Raw genomic sequence first — 23,748 nt, 5'->3', positions numbered from 1 at the left:
TTGAATATGCTTTACTCGTGATTAGAGGGTCTTACATTAGTATTTTGGCGACAGAGTGCTTTCTGTAGAAAAAAGACCAATACATTTATTCTTTTGTTATTTGTTCTCATTTGTGGTGTATTGGAGTACACTGTGTGTGTGTGGGTATTTGTGTGTGAAACTAGGGCTGTAACATTTCAAACCAGAAAACCATTTACATTAACTTATCTAGAAGAGTGCTACTTACCTTAAAGACTTTTCAACTACCTTTGTACGAAAAACTTCTTCCTGGTCCAGATTTATTGTGCAAAAACAGTCCCTCATTTTGTTGGGCAAGTGATATGGAAGCAAATTCTTGGCTTCACCTATGAAATACAAACCACAACAACTTATTCTACACCACTAAAAAACTAAAAACTTGCTGGTATTGCAATTAAGCTTTCCCAAGTCAAGAGCACAAGCCAAGCAGATCCAAACACACCTATCCCCAGGATGTCGAAGGATTTCCAAACATCTGGTCAAAGTTTTATCAAGTGGTTAGTTCAGCAGAATCAAGAGTCTACAGCTCACATAGCAAAGAATTTAGTATTTTGAATTTTTTTTTTTTTTTTTTTTTTATAAATTCATACAGTTTCCAGGTACATAAAATAAAAGAAGGATACGGTAAACTAATGACTCTTAGAAGACTGAAACCCCTCTTAACACTAAACAACTTCCGCACAATCTTACAGGCACTGATATTCGCAAGCACAGACTATTGTAATGCACTATTACTAGGGCTACCACAATCTACACTTAGGCCGCTGCAAATACTACAAAACTCCGCTGCAAGAATTTTAACTGGCAAAAAAAGAAGGGACCACATAACTGGAACACTTGCTGAACTACATTGGCTCCCAAACGAACAAAGAATACAATACAAAGTTCTATGTATAATTCATAAGCTAATAGATGAGGAAAAAGCCGACTGGCTTAACACTGCACTACGCGTACATATCCCGCACAGAAACCTAAGATCTGCGAATAAGGCTCTACTTACTGTCCCCTCAGTCAAATCAGCCTGGCTCACTCAAGTTAGGGAAAGAGCACTGTCACTGGCTGGCCCTGTACTATGGAACACCATGCCTCTCGAATTTAGGCTCCAGAGAAATCTGAAAATCTTTAAATCTAACCTGAAAACCTGGCTCTATAAACAAGCTTTCAATAAAGACAAAGTGAAGGAGAAAAACAATTGAGTGATTAAGATGGACGCACCGAACAAACTCACAGTAATGTTAATTTTGTACTGTTGATAAATTGTCATACCAAACTGATTAGATTACTTAAACATATAGCTTATTGCACTTTATTGTTACCGAACTGTGATGGCACATTTTCAAGTTGTAACCTATACCACTCATAGCTGTTATCGTGCCTATATGTAAATCGTTGTGATGGTTCTCCAACTTAACGACGGTATAGAAGAGTTTTTAAATAAATAAATAACTACATAAGTATAAAAATAATCTATTTCCAGGGAATAGTTTGTAAAACTACATCCTTTAGGACGTATTTAACTACTTCAGAGACCAACATGACATCCTCCTGTGGGATGGGATTAAGATCTTTTTACCAAATCCTGTACCGTATGAATCCCTTTTGGAATCTTTCAGCCGCAGGTTACATCTGTGCGACACGAACCTGTTTATCTGACACCATGCAGGTGGTTCAATAGTGAAGTGCATTTGAGCAGGCTTGCTTCAGTTATATGGCGAGGCAGTATTAGCGATGAGGACAAAACCTGAAAGCCCACCACACTCGAATAGCTGTTCAAGGAGATGTTTTATTGATTTATAGAAACTGACATAGCGGAGCTGTCCTTGCCTGTACTCTGCTAAACCTTGCCGCAGGGATCTCTTCCCTGATTTTATATGGTAGCAGTACGGCGCCTGCCTCTCGAACTTCTGTTGTCGTCAATAACCTGTGACCTTGTACAGACTATACTGAGGATCTGGTCCCTCCCGATGCAGTCAGGTCAATCGAAACACGGCCCGTGTCGGGGGTCTGTGAACACGATTCATTAAGATGTCGGTTTCTATAAATCAATAAAACACCTCTTTGAACAGCTATTCGAGTGTTGTGGACTTTCAAGTGTTGGCCCAATCGCTATTACTGCCTTTGCTAAATGTTATTTTTACCTTCAATGTTCCTTGTAATAATGTTTAATGGTTGATTGTTATTGTTCAATGTTTAATGTTCTATGTACAAAACCCCGGTCTAACCTCCCAGACCAGGGCAACCTTTTCGTTACTTGTAAACCGGAATGATTTGTATTGCATACAGGAATTCCGGTATATAAAAATTAAAAATAAATAAATAAATAAATTTGAAGTATACCAGTGATTTGGGGTTGCCACCTAATTTGTTTGACTCAGTTATAGTGCGACCAAGCCATTTTTCCTTATTTTAAAAAGGTTCAAGGAGCAAAGGAAACTTGGAACTGGAAAGAGTATTAAATACATTTTGATTTGTGCGTGTAAATAAGTAAATCACATAATACAGTTACAGGTAATAAGAATCAAACAGGAATTCTAAAACAACAGTGCAATTATATCTCCTTTTATGGAGAAATCACTGGCATGTCTAATAAAAACTGAGGGGATGGGAAATTTTTTAGCTTCATTTTTTTGATTAATTTACCATGTGAAAGCACTGGAAATGGGAAGTTTGTTTATCCACAGAACACACACAGTCTGGGTAGTGCAAACACATGCTTCAACAACTCTTCTCTGGGAGGATCGATCTAACAGGATGAAAGGGTTAGCAAAAAAAGACCAGGGGTCCGCAACACCCCAGCACAGTGGCCCAGTCCTATTCCTCCACCACCCTGTGAGGGCCTTCAATCCCTCCCCTTCCACCAAATGAACCTTATTTATTTCAGACATTTATATGCCCTCCTGATGCAAAGTTCTAGGCAGCTTACATAACAAAACAATACGTAAATACATAAAACATCAAACTGCACAATATGTTACCGAGAACAACTTAAGGCAGCGTGCGCTCATTGGCTTCATGAGTAGAAGGCACCCTAGACCACTCTCACCTTTCTTATCCCGCTACCGCCAGGATCACTGGCATGGAGGTGTGTCGGGAAGGCGCAGAAACTGGATGCTCATCCGGGTGGTGGCATCGTGTCTGTGTACTATGAAAAACCTCTTGGGAGCTTGGCAGATCCCAACAATACAGCCAGGCTCCATCCCCAGCGGACGGAGGAATCATTAAGTTAGTCTCCCCTCAGAGAACAGTATCTCTTAAAGAGCTATTAAAGGGTTTTTTTGGTGCTTGGCAAGCAACAAAAAACATGTTGCCAACCCATAGTCACAAGGGCTTATTTGTGAATCAAAGAATTTAAATACTTGCTCCCAAACCCCTAATTCCATCAAGCTGTGAGTTATAGACATTTGAGACCAAGTGGCATGGCCCTTTGGATTATTTGAGGGTAATTCAGTGTCATGCCCATGTGCTCAATCTTAGCCTCTCTACCAAAAATGCTAAAATCAGATCTCATGTAGACACTTGTCCAATGGAAACTGGGCTAAGCCCACCAATACACTTACATAAGCCACTGGCTTTCAAACTAAAACTTTCAGCCACTAACCAACAAAGCCCAATTTGATACTGTAACCTTGTCAAAAGAACTCTGAATAAAAGGCCCGATTTACTAAGACTTCTCTCCATTCTATGTCTGTTTATAGGAACATATCTTAGAACAAGCCCACAGAGGCAGAACTATTTCAGGCTTTGCTCTCATCTAATGCAAACTAGGGGTGTGGGAATGATTGCACATAAGGTGCAAAGAGCAGCAGGCCCAGAGAACTGCAGGGCAATGGTAGGGCCAGTGTTAGACACCTGGGGCCCAGAGCAGAAACTAAGGCATGAGCCCAGCCAATGCCAAGAGACCTGAACCTCTAACCTTAGTGACAACTCCTCACCTTTCCACCCCCCCCCCCAATGCGGTGCTAGGGCCATGGGCAATTCCCGTACGTGCACCCCACCATAAAACCAGCCCTGTGCAGAAGATGAGGATGGAAAATAAAGACGTGGTGAGAGGGAGGGGGAACATTTAACAAACATGAATTTAACAGCAAACCTTTTGGTCGTTTCAGCTAGTATTGCACAAACATTTGTTTTTTTAAAAATGAAAAAAAAAAACCATAGCATAGATGCATCGAGCTCGATTGCACTGGCATAAAATTTTAAAATGGATTAAATGGAGAGGGAAGGGAGCAACCAATTGCATGTTAGGAAGGGGGCATGACAGTTTGCTCAGCGGTGACCTGGTCCCATTCATGCTGAGAAAATGACAGATCGTGCCGTCGTTATCGCAGCACGTTCAAATGCTGCCATATACAAATTCGCTAAGGATGGAGGCAAACTCACACCCATAGCAGTCCCTGACATCTGCTGATAAAAACAAACTCTGAAAAATAAAATAGTTCTTAAGGGCTATGGCGGCCAATCGTAAAATAAATTCATTGGGGACCTGATGAGATCTTCCATATACTTCTAATGTTTCTTCTATTATCTGCAGAGCCTCCAACTTGCGGTATTGCTCATATATAGAGAATTGATATCCATAGTAACTAAAAGCCAATTTTTAGTATCCTTTTCAGTATTCTCCACTGTTTTTAAAAAGTGAACTGTCCCTAACAATGGAATTTCAAAGACAAATGTTATTAAAAATTGTGTCCACAGAAACTGAAAGGGGTTCTAAAATGGAGTAATTTCCCAACACAACGGGTCTTCCCTGGCGGGTTTATCAAGGTCTTATGTATTTTTGGAAAGACAGTCGGCATTCTCTGTGCTCCTTGTTTAAAAATTTATATTCACTCGCCCTTTTTGAGTGCGTCAAGGAGTGGGATTGGCCTGGCAGGCACTCACACTCCCACAGACCTATGCCAAGATGGTGTTAATGCACCTCAGGGTGTCAAGTCTGGGTCATCAGAATGCGATGATGTGGCACCGGAGGATCTACTTCTGCAGCTCTTTAAAAGGTGAAGAATGACAACTTCTCGAAGTGGATCTGCTCTTAATTTCAGCTCTCAGCTGCTCTGGAGCACTGGGATTTAGGGACACCCAACCACAAGCCAGGCAGTTTGGTAGGTCATGGCCCGGACCCAGTCAGAGGACATAGACTGCACCATCATTGACTGACAATCTGGCCACAAGAGAAGGATTTGAGCTGCTTAGTGTCTTCTTGGAAGCCATGGGGAAGATTATAGACGTTCCTGCGAGAATTTCCAACTTCCTTCTGACACCCCCCCCCCTTTTTTTTTTTTTTTTTTTTTAATAGCTGCAAGGTAGCACTGAAAGGTGCTGTTGTAGGTCGCTGAAATCAGCAAGGAATTAAAAAAATAAATAGACTAAGGAGAATACTTTGTGAGGGAGAGTCAGAAGTCATCTGTGCTTTTGAGCTCTGTTCGGTGCCGCCTGATGACGTCATCCACAGATTCAGCCCTGCTTATCAAAGGAAAATGTTTTATATGAGTTTTTAATTGTCTGCAGGTTTCTATTTATAATTTATGGTGTGTTAGGTAAGGGTCTGTCTGCGTTCTGAACATGTGACCGAGGTGTTCTGCTAGAATGTATATTCTGTATAAGGATCTCTAGCAGCCTGGCTTGTTCTGTTTTCATAATAGGAGGTGTATTGGTGTCTTAGGGCTTGGTGCAATATTTGCAGTGGTGCCTTTTCATAGGAAGGAATGCTAGCAGTTAGTGCTGTTGTAGTATGGGATATTTTCTTTTCAGCAAGAGTACTCGTCTTTCCATTGTATTAATTTTTTTTTGGTTGTCATGGACTGTAATAAGCAATGTGTCACATGTGAGTATCAGGTGTTATCACAATGGGAACAAATTGAGAACCACTGCTCTAGATCTGTAGCATATACACAGTACTTTAGGTAAGGTCAATTTTTTCTAGTTTATTGTAGTTTAAATTAGGTGCTAAATCAGAAGCAGAAGGTATTTTACTACTTGATAATTTTAAAGTAGACCTATTTGTTCTTGTTCAGTGGTTATGTATGTTTTTTACGTTAGCTGCCTAGAACAAGGGATAGTGCAGCCTACACATTCTTTTACATAAATATTTCACGTCACCACTTCCAGTTAGATTGCTTTCTGAATGATGTAGACGTAAATCAAATTTTTCACTTTACAAATAGTTATTTCTATCAGGGCAACCAGGTTAGCTACAAACTGAACTGTCATCTGTGATTAATCTAAAAGGCAACAAAATCGGTGCATTTTTTTTTTATATGTGATTACAGGAAGTAAACTCAAATGGAAAAGCCAAAGAAAGAACAAACAGCATTACAGTAATTAAATACCAACTACTAGAAGAGATGCAGAATTCACACTTGGTCCCAATTAAATGCAACTTCTGAAAAATATTTTTAAGTTTAGCACTATCCAGATTAAATATTCTTCTCTTACACTTATTACCAAATGGCTCACTTATGTTTATGCAGGATTAATTAGATTCCTAATATATTTTTATTTGATCTCAAGAAAATGTTTTGTTTGACCTAATATCGCAGAAAAGCATATTTTCAGAAATAAAGTTAATTACAAAAAGTGCCCATTCAATTTATAGTTTCAAACAGCAGATATTACCCTTTAATCATTTGCCTAATGATGTATAAAACACAACCAAATTCCATTAACTTAACTCTTTTCTCTTCCTTTTCCATCATAGCCAATTACTGAATATATATATATATATATTTTTTTTTTTTAAAAGGCCAGGCAATTCTTTTCTTGCTCCTTTTGATTTATAGCTCAGAGTCCGATGTATTAAAAGATAAGTAAAAAAGTGCAAGCTGATTTGTAACTCGGTTCACATTTTCTTTACTCGCACAGTAGAAACAGAATTCAATTCTGATGCAGTAAGCCAGTGCCTAGGGAGGTGTTTTTTTTTTTGTTTTTTAAAGAGCCTATTAATGCAAAACTGTGCACAAAGACACATTTAGCATACACAGAACATGATGTGCACAAATCTTGCTTTTTGCACACAACATGCTTTGTGTGCAAAGTGCATATTTTATGTGCATAACATGTTTTACATGCAGAAATAATGGTTTATGCACAGAAACATGATTATGCACATATGTTTTATGTGAATAAATCCAGAGTGTAAGAAAGACCACTGCACAATAAACCTCCCATAGATTGACAGCAGCTCCAGAAACTTTATGCTTTTTTTTTTTTTAATGAATCTTTATTGAACCATCAACAAGCAGTAGAAAAACAGGCAAATACATGGTTGAAGGATTTTAAGGTTATAAGTACTACCCTCCCCCTACCCCAAACAGCCTCCGGCACAATACATATCACACATCAACAAAAGAATGGATGCTCTAGGTTCTAAACAACCAAAGGTTTAGGTGTATTTTTGGAACCACCTACTATGCAAACTTCTGCACAGGACCATTTTATTATTTCCGTTCTTACTATGGTTTGTTTAATGATGTGAGTATTCCGTGATGCATAACAGTTTAATTTGAAACATACGAAAAACAGACTCATTTAGCCTTGATCACTCATGTTTCCTTAAAATGCTATGCATTTTACAAATTCTGCCAGGGATATGTACATTTGTTTTTAGCACAACTGTCTCACAAGTTTATCTGTATCTGGGGACAAGGAAATACCTTGTGTACATGAACGTAACTCACCTTGAACTACCAGTGAAAGAAAGTGTGAACTAAATAGAAGGAAGAAAAAAAAACAAAAAACCACACAGATAGGGGAGTGCTTTTCACATATAGGGCTCCTGCACCCAATAGCAAACTAGAGTTCTTTACAGTAAATAATTTCACAAGTTCTAATTAAACAGCAACTTAAAAACAGTCTTTAGCAATGCTAACTGTATACAAACGTTACCTCCGCATTTCCTATAAGAGCAAATTTGTCTGAATAAGTTCTAATTTGTTTATTTTTGCAATGTATGTTTTCAAAAGTCAGACTTCTTGGCTGGCGCTATGGCAGAAAAAGGACTTATATTTAAGGCTGTGGTCTAATAAAAGGTCAGAATGGTAACAAGCAGTGAATAAAGACCATCTGGTCCATCCAGTTTGCCCAGTTATTCCAGTCCACACTGTTCAGCAATGCTCCCTCAAATTTCTGAAAGGCTTTTTTTTTTTTTTTATAAGCCAAGTTCAAATACAAGTGAAAATACAAATAATCAAAACTTCTTGTGCGTCCTATATTTTCACGTTCGCACGGGGTTCACGACCACGGTGTACGCGCACATGCGCAGCTTAGAGGGAACTAAGGATACATCCTAGTCTCCAGCTGTAAACATTGTAGTGCTTGTAGGAGCTCACTCCTTATCCAAGTCCACTCGTTGGTTCAATAGCATCCAGGGTAGAGGAGTATCCAAGATCAAATCTCTCTTCCCTCTTTCTCCCCCCATGTCTTACCCACCAAGTTTTGTAATTATCTAAACAAAACTAATGAGGCTGTGGGCCAAACATCAGGCTGCCTAGGTCCTGACACCTAGGCAGCTAGCACCTGGCCACTACCAACCTACAAGCATTGGTTTCTAGACATTGCAGCCTGCTGGTTGCAACCCCACCCCTGTGACCCCCACTGTGTCACTAAGCCATGCTCCTTTTATTTCTGCCTTGTTTTCTCATCGCCTCTCCCCTTGGCCTTTCCTCTCTGGAGTGATAGATGGGTTTATCTGCAATTCTGCAAACCTTCCAGCCTGTTCCTAGCACTGTATTCAGTCTCAGTCCCCAAAACATGCTTCAGTTCCGTCACAGTACTGGTTTTGAGCACCTTTGCTGGTATTTTATTCCAGACGCCTACCACCCTTCTCAGTAAACTAGTATTTTCTCATAAATCTTCTGAATCTTCCTCCCTCCAACTGCATCTCACAACCCCTTGCCCTTGAAATTCCTTTTCTATGGAAAAATATCACCTTCCTGTAATTAACTGAAGACTGTCAAATGCTGATCTGTTTCTATTACACCCCCCCTTTTGATCGTGTTAAGCTCTTCTCTGAAGGAGATCTATCCTCTTAATTCAATGCTTCGATGTTTACTAAACAGGATGTTTGTGAGATGTGTGTTGGAAACTATTCAATAGTGATGATTCAAAAATCAAACACACTGTGAAGCTGGAAGATGTATTTCATCTGAATTATATTCTGCTTTTCTGCACTTCAAAGAGGATTACATTCAGGTACTGTATATTTCCTTATCCTCAGAGGAATTACAGTTTATGGCCTAGGTTCATCATATTTATAGCATAATGATGAGCCGTGCGAAAAAGAGGGGTGTGCGGGGGAGGGCGAAGTCGTGCAGTCTGTCACATTGCGGCGGCGCGTCTTTTGCCCGCAGCGGTTGCGGCCGGGCCGCACAGTCACACACCCATAGCGCTTCGGGAAAAGATGTAATATTTCCTGTGGCGCGGCCGTGGCATAACTCCGCCCAAACCCCACCCACAATCCTCCCTCTTCACCTAATTTGCACTGTACCACCACGATGCGGGCTGCTATCGCATGCGACAACGCCCTAACACACGCGCGATACCGGCATATCGCAGTTTGATGAACGACCGGGTAAGTTTGTACCTGAGGCAACGGAGGATAAAGTGACTTGCCCAAGGTCATAAGGAGTGGTAGTGGGATATGAACCCTGGTTTCCCTGCTCGGTAGCCCGCTGCTCTAGCCACGAGGCTATCCCTCCTACCCAAATGACGACAACAATTGACAAACTAAAGAATAACAAATCACCTAGACTAGATTGTATACACGCCAGAGTTCTGAAAGAACTCATAAATGAAATTTCAAATCTATTACTAGTTATTTATAACCGAGCATTAAAATCATCCATTGTAGCCAAAGACTGGAGGGTGGTTAACGCAACCCCAATCTTTAAAAAAAAGGCTCTAGAAGTGATCCGGGAAACTATACGTCAGCGACTGACTTCAGTGCCGAGAAAATTGTGGAAACTATTCTAAATAACAAAATCGCAGAACATATAGAACAACATGGTTTAATGGGATACATCAACATACATGTAAGGGTAAATTAAACAGGTATCACCATTACATAGATAATAAAAAAAAATACCTGTATGATGATATCTTCAAATTTTATTCATAACAAAAACTTTTAAAAACATTAATACAGCTTATACATATATTACACCATGTTACATCTCAATACATTCATACAGACAATATTAATACACATAACAAAACATTATACATCAATTAAAATACAAAACCTTTTCTTGTTATATTTATCACTATTGCACTTAAACTACTGTGTTTTCAAAAAGTCACATTATATATTATTCATTATTAAAAAAACTTATTTCCTATTATTGGTTATTATTAATTTATTGATGGAACTTCCCCTTATATAAATGCCAAAAGATACCCCTACTACTTCAAAGTACTCCTACTCCAAAATACTCCTGATTAAAGACACTGCTGATTCAAAGTACTCTTGTACCCCTCCTGTACTCCCTGTATAGCCAGCATGAATTTATACAAGAGAAATCTTGCCTCACCAATTTGCTACTTGTTTTGAAAGTGTTAATAAACAGGTGGATAATGGTGAGTGGGTGGATGTACTATATTTGGATTTTCAGAAGGCATCTAACAAAGTGCCCCAAGACAGACTCCTGAGAAAATTTTAAAAAGTCACAGGACAGGAGGCAGTGTCCTACTGTGGATTGCAAACTAGTTAAAAAAAATAGGGAGGACTAAATGTGGTCAGATTTCTCAGAGGAGAAAGGTAAACAGTGGAGTGCCTCAGGGATCTATCCTTGGACCAATGCTTTTAAATATATTTATAACTTATCTGGAAAGTGAGGGGATCAGATTTGCAGACAATACAAAATTATTCAAAGTTGTTAAATCACAAGCGGATTGTGAAAAACTGCAGGAGGATCTCACAAGTCTTGAAGACTGGGCATTTAAATGTAATGTGGACAAAGAGGATGCACATGGGGAAAAATAACCCACACTGGAGGTTCCATATTAGGAATTATGGCCCAGGAAAAGGATCTGGGCGTGATAGTGGATAATACTTTCAAATCCTCAGTTCAAGGTGATGCAGCAGTCAAAAAAAGCAAACAAAATGTTAGGAATTATTAGGAAAGAAAGGGAGAACAACACAGCAAGTGTCATAATACTTCTGCATCGCTCCATGGTGAGGTCGCACTTTGAGTACCGTGTGCATTTCCGGTCAACACATCTCAAAAAAAGATATAGCTGAACTGAAAAAGGTAGAGAGAAGGGCGACCAAAATGACAAAGGAATGGAATGGGCTCCCTACAGGGGAAGGCTGAAGAGGTTAGGGCTCCTCAGCTTGGAGAAAAGATGGCTGAGGGGGGGGGGGGGGGGGATATGATAAAGGACTATAAAATCATGAATAGAACAGGTAAATTTGAAAGAGTAAATAACTGATCCACAAAACACAGAGATTAGGTGGCACTCCATGAAGTTAGTAAGCAGCATGTGTCACCTGGGGCTGGTTGGAGGGCAGATTCCAGTCTTTTATGCAAACTTATTTACAGCCAAAATGAAAAACTAGAAGCTGCTTACCTCAGCACTACTACTTACATATACAGCAGTAAGTCAGTTATCTAGCTGTCTTCTCCTCTCCACCGAGCCTTGGGCGAGCTGCCATCTGCCCAGAATGCCTTGCTTAAGGTGGACCAGACAACTGACACTCATCCATTAAGGACTTCTCAGGGTCTCTCGTGCACTCTGTCACATGCACTCCTCCCTCAATTCAATCTTGCCCAACTGAGCATCTGCCCCTACCATTAACATCAACCTTTTTTTCAATCTAAAAAAGGTTGATGTTGATGACACACTGCCATTTATGCAGATCAATGATTAAACAAGACCCGTGATGAACGCCGAGGAGTGAAATTTGAAGTCTCCCTGCTCACGGGTGTTATGAGGATCTCTATTGCACTGCACAAGTGGGTGTAAATAGTACCAAGACATTTTTGATTGCTTTTGGTTTTCTGGTTTTCACACAGCTGCATTCTTTCTTTTAACTATTTTTTTGGTAATATTCTCTGGTCCATTGGCGGGGCGCCCTACAGCACCTTCCTTAGGCCAGTCTCTGGGATGATCGTGGTTGGCCTTGGTCATCACTGGCTCCACCAGGCGTTGTTGTCCCCCCCCGCCCCCCTCCCTCCAGTGCCATCTTCAGGCCACTCTCTGGGCTGACCCTGGTCAGCCTTGGCCAAGCTGATCTGTCTGCGTCTCCCAGGCTTTGTGCTTATGGAGGTTACAACCCCAACCAGGTGAACGCAGGGTTGCTGCGCTTCCTTCGCTTCCAGGCGTCCCAAAGCTGTCCTCTGGGTGTGGCGTTAGTACAATGGAAGTTACGAGAGCAAAACGTGCTTCAAGCTCCTTCCTGCCACCAACCCAGGAAAGCTGGTCCCTTATGAGGAACGTCTGCAATTGCCCTTGTCCCTCCTGAAGGATTCCAATGCAGTCCTCCATTCTAAATTCCAGTGCCTTGGTTTCAGAGGGCCTCGCCTTCTCCTTCTTTGCAAGAAAATCCCACTTGTTCAAGTGAACTCCAAAATAAGACTCCTGCCTGTATGGCACTAACTTACCGTTTAATTCCCTCTCTACAGATGAAGCTAGTCTTCTTGGCTTGGTGTAATTAAATTTTAAAACAGCCCTGCATTGAAGCCCAGTAATTTCCTCCTCTCCCTTTTTATTCCTCTCGTGTGCGCTTATGCACAAGTATTGCTTTGTGCGCTATTTAGAGCAAAAAGCATTTCTCAAACAAAAAAAATATTTCTCTTTCTTTCTACTTTGAAGCAGCGTTTCTGCCTGTGCAGGCACTTTCAACAAACCTCTCTCTCTCTTGAATCTCTCGTTGGAGTCTTGGGCTTCTCTGCCTGTGGTGTCACTTAGTGCAGTATCCTACCATATGTGGCACAGCATGAGTGATTTGCGGCTGTCTGGATGACAGATTCCAGTCTGGACTCCAAATGTCTTTTATACAAATTTTATTTACTGCAATATGAACAACAGAAGCTGCTTACCTCAGTACTATTTCTCACATATACAGCAATAGGTCAGTTATCTTTGTAGGAGCTGCCTTCTCCTCTTCTCCCACGTAGCCTAAGCTATATTCCTCCTCAGGGAAGCCGCGCTGTACCAAGAATGACTTGCCTAAGGTGGTCTAGAACCAGTTTTTTAAAGGTTTTCCCGATGGTTTCTCTGGTACACTTTGTCAAGCATATTAAAAATAAAAATTAAAGAAAACTTGTTTGCACTCAGTGCACAATTAAGCTCTGGAATTCATTGCCAAAGGATGTGGTTAAGAGTTAGTGTAGTTGGGTTTAAAACAGGGTTGGACAAGTTCCTGGAGGAGAAGTCCATAAATTGTTATTAATCAAGTAGACTTAGGGAATAGCCACTACCTATCACTGCGCAATAGCAGCATGCGATCTATTTACTGTTTGGGACCTTGCTAGCTACTTGTGGCCTGGATTGGCAACCGTTGGAAACAGGATACTGGGCTCAATGGACGCCGTCTGATCCAGTACGGTAATTATGTTCTTGAGCCTGGCCGTGGATGGGTGTTGAACCTGGGGTAGAGAATGTAGGGAATGTGAGCTGGGAGAGTAGAATTTGAATGTGGGAAGAGAACTGAAGATTTAGCCTGGTCGATATGAGAGATGGGGGTGGGGTTGAGCCTGGGTTGTGGAGAGAGCTGGGAAGACAAACCTAGAGGAAGGGGCTAGGCCTTATGATGTACTGTTATAGCACTTTTGGGGAAAGTTTGCATTTTTAATGCTTTTTCTTATACTGTATTTTAAATTCATTATTGCTCAGAGTGATTATATTGTATTTTGACAAATATATATAGAATTTTAAATAGTGTGCAGAATTTTTATTTTTTTGCACAGAATTCCCCCAGCTGATATTATTGCAGCCTCTGCAAGCCAAGGAGCGCTGCTGAAAGCACACAGAGGAGACCTTCCTCCAACCCGCAGGCTGGTGATGGTACAAGTGTCACCCATGCATACTGCCTGGGCATGAGGGGATTATAACAGATAAAAATGGGGACTTAAAAATAAGGCTGTTCTTAATGAACTGCTCAAAAAACAAATCACTAATGGAGACAGAATATGTGCCCGAGACAGCTCCACAGTAATACAGTCACTGGGTTTAAAAATTGTGCTGAAAAAATGTGTGAATCAATTAGACACTCAATTCTCAATTAAAATGCAAAGGATTTATTGAAAAGTATTGGTTTATGGCCCAATTGTCAAAGACTAGACCTTAAATCAGTGCAGTTAGTATAGCTGTGTTTAATAAAGGATTGGATAAGTTCTTGGAGGAGAAGTCCATTACCTGCTATTAATTAAGTTGACTAAGAAAATAGCCACTGCTATAACTAGCAACGGTAACATGGAATAGACAGTTTTTGGGTACTTGCCAGGTTCTTATGGCCTGGATTGGCCACTGTTGGAAACAGGATGCTGGGCTTGATGGACCCTTGGTCTGACCCAGTATGGCATGTTCTTATATTTTTATGTTCTTAATTCTTCAGCTCACAGAGGTTATGCATTTGATTTCTGAAAAACTTATTTTTAAATAACTAATATTATAAATTAGTAGACAGTTACATACCCCTTCAGATTCCGATGTAGAGGACCTAGTAAATAGATGGCAGTCTTTGCTTCACGCAATCTTGGATTAAATAGCACCTATGAACTTAAATTGGCTCTTCTCATAGGCACTTTGCCCCATGGTATTCAATGGAATTAAAAATTCATAAGACAGTGGTTCAGAGAGCCAAAAAAAGATGGCGAAAAAACAAAATTATAGTAAACAAGGACGTTTTTCAGTCTAAACTTGCAGCCTACAGATCTGCTATAGATTCTACCAAACAAGAATTGTATTCTAAAATAATTGCTGCTGCCATTTCTCACCCACAAGAATTATTTCGGGTTATCAATTCTTCGTTAACACACACCAGACCAAGCAGCCACCATTCCAGCTTCCCTGTCTAGCAATGGCTTTGCAGGTGTTTATCATCAATAAATTCTTGAAATTTATAATAAAAGGACTGCTGGTGGATACTAGTATCCCCACTAATATCTCATCATCATTTTCTCTTTGATCAGAATTCGATCTCCCTTCCACTATAGAAATCAATTCAATACTGGATTCACTGAAGGACAATGGTTGCTGCGTTAATTCATGCTCCACAGCTGTGATTAAGAAAATTAAGAGTGAGGTTGACGACTCGGTTAAGGCTATTGTTCAGGCCTTTTGTTCAGGGAAAAGTACCCACTAATTTTTATTTTTTTAACTCATAATAACATAAGAAATTGCCATGCTGGGTCAGACCAAGAGTCCATCAAGCCCAGCATCCTGTTTCCAACAGAGGCCAAACCAGGCCACAAGAACCTGGCAATTACCCAAACACTAAGAAGATCCCATGCTACTGATGCAATTAATAGCAGTGGCTATTCCCCAAGTCAACTTGATTAATAGCCATTAATGGACTTCTCCTCCAAGAACTTATCCAAACCTTTTTTGAACCCAGCTACACTAACTGCACTAACCACATCCTCTGGCAACAAATTCCAGAGCGTTATTGTGCGTTGAGTGAAAAAGAATTTTCTGCGATTAGTCTTAAATGTGCTACTTGCTAACTTCATGGAATGCCCCCGAGTCCTTCTATTATTCAAAAGTGTAAATAACTGATTCACATCTACTTGTTCAAGACCTCTCATGATCTTAAAGACCACTATCATATCCCCCCTCAGCCTTCTCTTCTCCAAGCTGAACAGCCCTAACCTCTTCAGCCTTTCCTCATAGGAAAGCTGTTCCATCCCCTTTATCATTTTGGTTGCCCTTCTCTGTACCTTCTTTTTATTTATTAACTTAAAGAGGCAACAGTCCACCCTATTCTTAAAAAGTCTAATGCTAATAGTAAAATTATAGCCCAATCTCCACTCTTCCTATGTACCTGATTCACTAAGTGTTTTTCCCATAAAATGGGAGAAAAGCCTTAATGAATCTGGCTCTATGTTAGCTAAAGTTATCAAAAAAGAGTGGTTTTTAATCCAGTTCAAGACTTTCTCTCTTATAATAAACTCCACGAGGCCCATTTTGGCTTTCGACCTCGTCATAATCTTGAGTTACTCCTATGTTTAACACAATTAGGGAAAGATCTGAAAAGAGTATGCAATATTTTCTAGTCTTGATCGATTTATCTGCGCTTTTGACACTTTAAATTATCACATTTTCCTGCATCATCTGGAATATTTAGGTGTTTGCTCCAGTGTCGTTCGCAGATTCCCTTCTTTTCACACTGATCTTAGGTAATTAATCTTCCTCTGCTAGATCTTTAAAAATGGGTTTTCCCCCAAAGCTCTTCACTTTCTCCTACTTTAACATCTGCTTCCGTTATGTCATACTCTCTCACAGTCAGATCTCTTTCAAACTCTATGCTGATGATCTGCAAATTTTCTTTCCTATCAAGTCCACTATGACTGCAGCATTTGGTAAACTGGAATATTGTTTCTCAAAAAAAATAAATACAAAATTTCAATGAATAGCTCTAATGCAATAGCCTTTTGTTGAACCTTAAAAATAAATAAATTCAAGGTGCCCCTTCTAGTTGTTTAAAAATGTTAATGTCCCAATTAAACTTGAAGCCTGCGACAAAAGGAATTCAGTTAGATTCAGCTCTCTACGTTCACAATCCCAGCTTCTTTGTAACTTTTTTCAAACTTCATATGTTACGCACTGTCAAGCCTCTGTTATCTTCGTCTGAACTGAACCTTGTTACAGTCAATCCTTACTTCATTAGATTACTGTAATTCTATTTGGGTCTCCCTCACCTTTACAAGCTATTCAAAATTCAGCTGCTCGTCTAGTTGTGGGAATGCCTCTTCATTCCCATATATCTCCAATAGTAGTCATCTTCACTGGCTCCCCATACAGCGGCATATACGTTTTAAGGTTCTTAGACTAGTTTTCAAAGCAATGGATGATCTTGTTCAGTTTACCCCGGCCTGTCAGTTATCTATATGCCTGAGTGCCCTTTACACTCCGCATAGGCTTGCTTGTCATTCCTACTGTCAACTTTATACACCTGGCTCAATGTCGTGAGCAAATGTTCACCGTTTGTAAGAAGATAATTTTAAGCACCTTAGCTAGATCCCCAGAAGACTGTGTGATGGATCAGAACAGGGTCTAATGATTGATTATTGCATATAAGTTGAGTACAGGGATTATATAATGGCATGACACTATCACATTGTTCCCGGGACATCCTAGAAACAGGAGAGCTGGGATGGCCCCAAGGAACATCTGGTGTCTCTGGGGGAGATCAAAGGCTAAAGACTAGTACAAATACCAATGAGTTAAGACATTTGGTGATCAAAAGACTAGTACTGAAATACCTTCCTGGATTAAAGTGCAAATTGAAACAGCTAACTTGCAGAGAGATATATAAGGCATTGCATTTGCCCATATCTTTGGATGAGCTGAAAGAAAAAGAGTGAATTAGCTGGTTCTTTTTAAGGTCCTTGAGCTCAAGTCTTCCAAGTTTCCAAGAACACTGGTTTATATAGAGGAAGACATGAGAAATATTCTTTATTGTTCTTTGGTTAATATTCTATCTTTATTTCTGTTTCCTATTTATGTACAGCTTGTGTTACTGTATTCAATTTTGATATTATTTATCTTTGCTGATTTATTATCTATATATTTACAACATTTAGTAAATTAAGATTTGCTTTACCAGATTGTGTGTAGACTGTTCTATAACATAATATAAAATATACCCCCATACGGCCACCACGCACACAGTTGTTGGCTTTCAGTTGTGGAATTAGCTCCCTGCCTCTCTTAAGGCCAAGAAGGATCTATAGACTAACAAAGCAACAAGGAAGGCTGTCTGAAAAAGCCGTGAGGGCAACAAAGTGGATTAGAAGCCAAGAACGTCCGATCAGAAACTTTTATTCTATGGAGACGTATTTCATTTAGACAAGCCTGACTCAGGCCGAGTTTTGCCCCCACATTGGGGCTACTTCAAGAGCTGTATATAGTCGATCATATAATGTCTGTAGAGTCGGTCTTGTACGACAGATATATCTGAGGTTTTATTTCAACACAATCGCAGCACAGACCGTCTCCACTCTGATTGCTATCAGTTTCTGATCGGACATTCTTGGCTTCTAATCCACTTTGTTGCCCCCAAGAAGGATCTATTACATTTCAGGAAACTTTTGAAAACCCATTTCAATTAGCGTTTCCTCCCTAGCTCCTGCAATAAGTGGGGATGTGACATTTCAGGTTAAATGAAAAAGCTTTTGTGTTTTATTTTTTGCTTTATGTTGCTTTTATTTTGATTTTTGTTTTAACTGTAATTGATGTATATGTATATTATGTATGCTTATTGCAACCTGCTGAGGTCTGTGGATCAATAGGCTATACATTTTATAAATAAATATGCATTCTATGAAGAATAGAATAAAAAAATCAAGTCATACTGGTATGGTTCTACATCTTGTTTCTGTGAAATCATATTACAATAGCCTCTATATTTCTATTTACACATACCATGCCTTTTCAATCTGAAGACTGCCCAAAGGGGCTTACAAAATATAAATATCATTTCCTGAATTCATAAATTACAAGAGGATAAAATACAAGCAGCATATAAATATGACAACTAATAAGTTGAAAACAATTATGCATTGTGTACATTTGATTTCAGGTGGTCTCCAAAGTAAAGATTCCCCCACAACACACTCCATGAATGCCTCTATATTCATTTTCAGACGTCAGCACATTGGTTGAGTGCTGCAACATACATACAAACGGGCAGACAGATGGACCATTGACAACAGGTGCTTTACACAGACAAACATGCCTAATAAAAAAGTTAAGACTACTCAAAAAACACCTACTCAAGAACTTAGATCAGAGTTAACATCCCAATTATAAAACCAAATCATATATCACCAGATCCACCAGAACTCAAGCTAAACATTCCCAGGAGAACTACAGGACTGCACTTATGTCATCACAATACAATAATAATGTGGTATTTGCATGGGGTGGATGACAGGTAGGGGGGGGGGGGGGGGGATCTCCTGTTTTTATCTCTACATTGTGCGAGTTTCCATTTATTAAAAAATTTTCATCAGGCTGTTCAGAAACAAACCAAAATGTTGGTGGTCAAACTATAGTTCTGTACTTCTGACTGATAACCACTACCACAGATATGGCTCTTATTATACATACCTATTTTATGCTTGATTGGGCTCTCCCACCATTATTTTAGACATACACTTGCTTTTATTACTGTAAATAAATTAAACAAAATACAATAAAAAGAAGCAGCGAAATAGTGAGCAAGAGCAAAATAAACAAGTACTAGATCCATTTCTGCAAGGGAGTGTCTATACAGAGCAGCAGTTATTGCCCTACGCAAATTCCTGGGCAGACTAGAAAGACCATTTTGGTCTTGATCTGCTCTCATTAACTATGTTACTAACTTAATGGAAAGCTATCAATCTTTCATTGGGTCATAAGTGCCACTACCGTGCATGCTCCCTACGGTGCAGTTTCAGAGCCTTCTGCAGCGTACAGGGATATATTGTGCCTACTGGTTCTTTACCCCTGGCTCCACTGGGCTTCAAGCTGCTTTCAGAACTAGTTCACATAGATATTGAACGACATAGCGAACGAGATAAAAGGTAAGGTTTGTCTTTTTGCGGATGACACTAAGATCTGCAACAGAGTGGACACGCCAGAAGAAGTGGAGAGAATAAGATGGGATTTAAGGAAACTGGAAGAGTGGTCGAAGATATGGCAGCTGAGATTCAATGCCAAGAAGTACAGTCATGCATATGGGGTGTGGAAATCTGAAAGAACTGTATTCGATGGGGGTGAAGGGCTGATGTGCAAGGAGCAGGAGAGCGATCTTGGTGTGATAGTGTCTAACGAACTGAAGTCAGCGAAACAATGTGACAAGGCGATAGCTAAAGCCAGAAGAATGCTGGGCTGCATAAAGAGAGGAATATTGAGTAAGAAAAGGGAAGAGATTATCCCCTTGTACAGGTCCTTGGTGAGGCCTCACCTGGAGTACTGTGTTCAGTTCTGGAGACCGTATCTCCGAAGGGACAGAGACAGGATGGAGGCGGTCCAGAGAAGGGCAACCAAAAAGGTGGATGGTCTTCATCGAATGACTTATGAGGAGAGATTGAAGAATCTAAATATGTACACCCTGGAGGAAAGGAGGAGCAGGGGTGATATGATTCAAACTTTCAGAAACTTGAAAGGTTTTAATGATCCAAAGACAACGACAAACCTTTTCCGTAGAAAAAAAATCAGCAGAACCAGGGGTCATGATTTGAAGCTCCAGGGAGGAAGACTCAGAACCAATGTCAGGAAGTATTTCTTCAAGGAGAGGGTGGTGGATGCCTGGAACGCCCTTCCGAAGGAAGTAGTGAAGACCAAACCTGTGAAGGACTTCAAAGCGGATTGGGATAAACACCGTGGATCCATAAAGTCTAGAGGATGTGAATGAAGAGAAGAGGCATGGGGGTGGCTTGCGGGAATGACGACTACTACCTGGAGATAATACCCTTATTCAATTAACATACACACGGTTAATGCGACTCCAACATTGCTCTATGCTTCAACGGCAAGAGGAAATGTGGAAAAAAGGATTTACATTCACAAAAAAGCAGGAGTAGCTTGCTTGTTATGCGGTTACTACCCAAACCAAATAAGCCTGATACTTCACTTTCAATGCATATCCAGCATAGCTCTCTGCTTCAATGGCAAGGGGGAATGAAGAAAAGATGATTTATATTCAGACAACAACCAACAAGGACTGAATTACATAGTGTGGGTAAACAAATAAGCATGGGTGTAGCTTGCGGTTACTATCCCGAATCAATTAAGCCTGATACTTTCACTTAGATGCAGTTCCAGCACTGCTCTCTCCATTAATGGCGGGGGTGGAAGGTAAATAGAACCAAAAGGTTACTAAGGGCCAAGTGTAATTAGATAAGTATGAAAAAAAAAACCAAAGTGTGAAAGCTTGCTGGGCAGACCGGATGGGCCGTTTGGTCTTCTTCTGCAGTCATTTCTATGTTTCTATGACACAACAATTCTAAGCCAGGGCTCACAGACTGCAGCTTTCTCAGAAAGCCAGCATTCAGTAGGCATCCCTGTTGTGTGATGGCTGGAACTCTCTCCCCGTAAGCTATAAAAACTCCACCACCACCTATAATTATTTTTTTTTGTTTGTTTTTAAAGATGGGGAAAGCTTTTTTCCCCTGCACCTGTGATTTTGGAAAATTTAAAAACATGTCATTGAAGGTAATGTGACTTTCCTCCCTAACTTAGGACACGTTTTCCCCCTGAGCTCAGTAGCGAACATATCTAAAGTTGCAAGATAGGTGTCATCCATTGGCAAAGAAAACTGGACAGTAAAACACTTCTCCAAGAAATACAAAGAAGCAATTATCTCCACAAGTGTGTCAGAACAAATATTTTAACCATAAGGACATAAGATTTACCATACTGGCTCACACCAAAGGTCCATCAAGCCCAGCATCCTGTTTCCAACAGTGGCCAAACCAGTTCAAAAGACCTAGCAGGATCCCAAGGGGTAGATTCCAGGCTGCTAACCAAGAATAAGCTGTGGATTTCTGCAACTCCATCTTAATAATGGTTTATGGACTATTCCTCAAGGAACTTGTCCAAACCTTTTCTTAAATGCTACACTAATAACTTTCACCACATTCTCTGGCAATGAAGCCCAAAACTTAATTATGAGGAAAAATATTTTCTCTTATTAGTTTTAGATGGACAACCTATTAACTTCATTGTGTGTCCCCTAATCTTTATACTTTTTGAAAGAGAAAACAGATTCACATTTACTCGTTCCATCCACTCATTTTACAGACCTCTTACATCTCCCTTCAGCCGTCTTCTTCAATCTGAAGAGTCCCGACCTATTTAGCTTTTCTTCATAGGGGAATCATCCTTCGGTTCCTCTTTATCATTTTGGTCACTCTTTTCTGTACCTGTTCCAATTCTGCTATATCTTTTTTGAGATGTGTTGACCAGAACTGCACACAATACTCAAGATGAGGTCGCACCATAGAGCCAAAGGCATTATGATCGTCACCGTTTTATTCTCCATTCCTTGCAAAATAACACCTAGCATTCTATTTGCTTCTTTGGCTGCTACTGTACACTGAGCAAAAGATTTCAATGTATTATCAACGATGATGCCCTGATCTTTTTTCTGAATGGTGACAATGTGGAACCTTGCATTGTGTGGCTATAATTTGGGTTACTCTTCCCTAAATGCATTGCTGTACACTTGCCCACATTAAATATCATTTGTATGCCCAATTTCTCAGTTTTGCTAGGTCCTCTTGCATTTTCTCACAATCCTCTAGTGATTTAACAATTTTGACAGAAAATTGGTAATTTGATCTCCTCACTCTACATTCTCATTGCCAGGTTGTTTATAAATGTTAAAAAGCAGTGACCCCAGAACAGATCTCTGGAGCACTCCACTATTCACCTTTCTCCACTGAGAAAATTTACCATTTAGCCCTATTCTCTGTTTTCTGTCTTTTAACCAGTTCACAATAAGAGAATGACCCCAATCCCATGACTTTTAATTTCCTCAGAAGTCTCTCATGAGAGACTATGTCAAATGCTTTCTGGAAATCCAGATATAGTGTATCAACTGGCTCACCTCTATCCACATTTATACCCTTAAAAAAAAGTAGCAAATTGATGAGGCAAGAATTCCCGTCGCTAAATCCATATTGGCTTTATTCCATTAAACTATATGTTCAGTAATTTTGATCTTTAAAGTAGTTTCTACCATTTTGCAGTCAGACCCGCTGGTCTGTATTACATTTTAAAAAGTTTGTGTTACATTGGCAACTCTCTAGTCTTCAGTTACTACAAACCATTTTAATGATCGTTTACTAATTATCAATAACATTATTCAGTTCTTTCAGCACTCTGGGATGTACATCATCTGGTCCAGGTGTTTTGCTACTCTAGTTTGTCAATTTGTCCTATTTTATTTTCCAGGTATACTGAGATTGGTTTCAGTTCTTCTGAATAGTCACCTTTGAATATCATTTTGGGCATGGGTATCTGCCTTGCTTCTTCCTCAGTGAAGACTGATGCAAAGAATTAATTTAGCCTCTCTGCAATGGCTTTTACTCCTTGACCATCTAATGGTTCAAAATATACCTAAAAAAGGTTTTATTGTGTTTTTCATGGCAGGTTTCTTTTTAAATTCTCTCCTTGCCTTCCTAATGATGGCAGAAAAGGACCAATGGTCCATCCAGTTTGCCCAGCAAGCTTCCCATGGTAGCATCTGCCGTGCCATGCAGGTTACCCCCATATATTAGTCAGTGCTGCTTGACGTGCTTTGCTTACGGACTTGGCCGTAGAAACAACCCTGTGTTTTTTCCTTAAAATGTCTGTGCATCAGTACACTATACTGTAGAAAAAAAAACTAATGGCTCGTGTTTGTGGCCTCTGAACCCAAATTCCTCTTTCCCACCACCCCCATCCCTTCAAAGCAGAGAGCGATGTTGCAGTTTCATCAAAAGCATCAAGGCTTATTGGTTAAGGGTAGTAATTCCCATGCCTTCTGCTAAGGCTAGTAACTGCCGCATCAGCGAGTTTCCCCCCCCGCACAAATCTCATTTC

The 23,748-nt window shown here is 40.0% G+C and overlaps 1 protein-coding gene across 1 annotated transcript in view; it reads right to left on the bottom strand.

The window, feature by feature from the left end:
* RASA2 (RAS p21 protein activator 2) overlaps positions 1-23,748 on the bottom strand; it is a 223,099-nt gene that overhangs the window by 192,283 nt on the left and 7,068 nt on the right. Inside the window, exon 2 of the mRNA XM_029615728.1 lies at positions 227-344. Coding sequence (XP_029471588.1) covers positions 227-344 — 118 coding nt within the window. The remainder of the gene's footprint in view (positions 1-226; positions 345-23,748) is intronic.

Source organism: Rhinatrema bivittatum, chromosome 9 (genome assembly GCF_901001135.1).
Source record: "Rhinatrema bivittatum chromosome 9, aRhiBiv1.1, whole genome shotgun sequence".
Classification (NCBI taxonomy): domain Eukaryota; kingdom Metazoa; phylum Chordata; class Amphibia; order Gymnophiona; family Rhinatrematidae; genus Rhinatrema; species Rhinatrema bivittatum.
The sequence above is the reverse complement of the archived record's forward strand: the minus strand, read 5'-3'. Positions and strand labels throughout refer to the sequence as shown.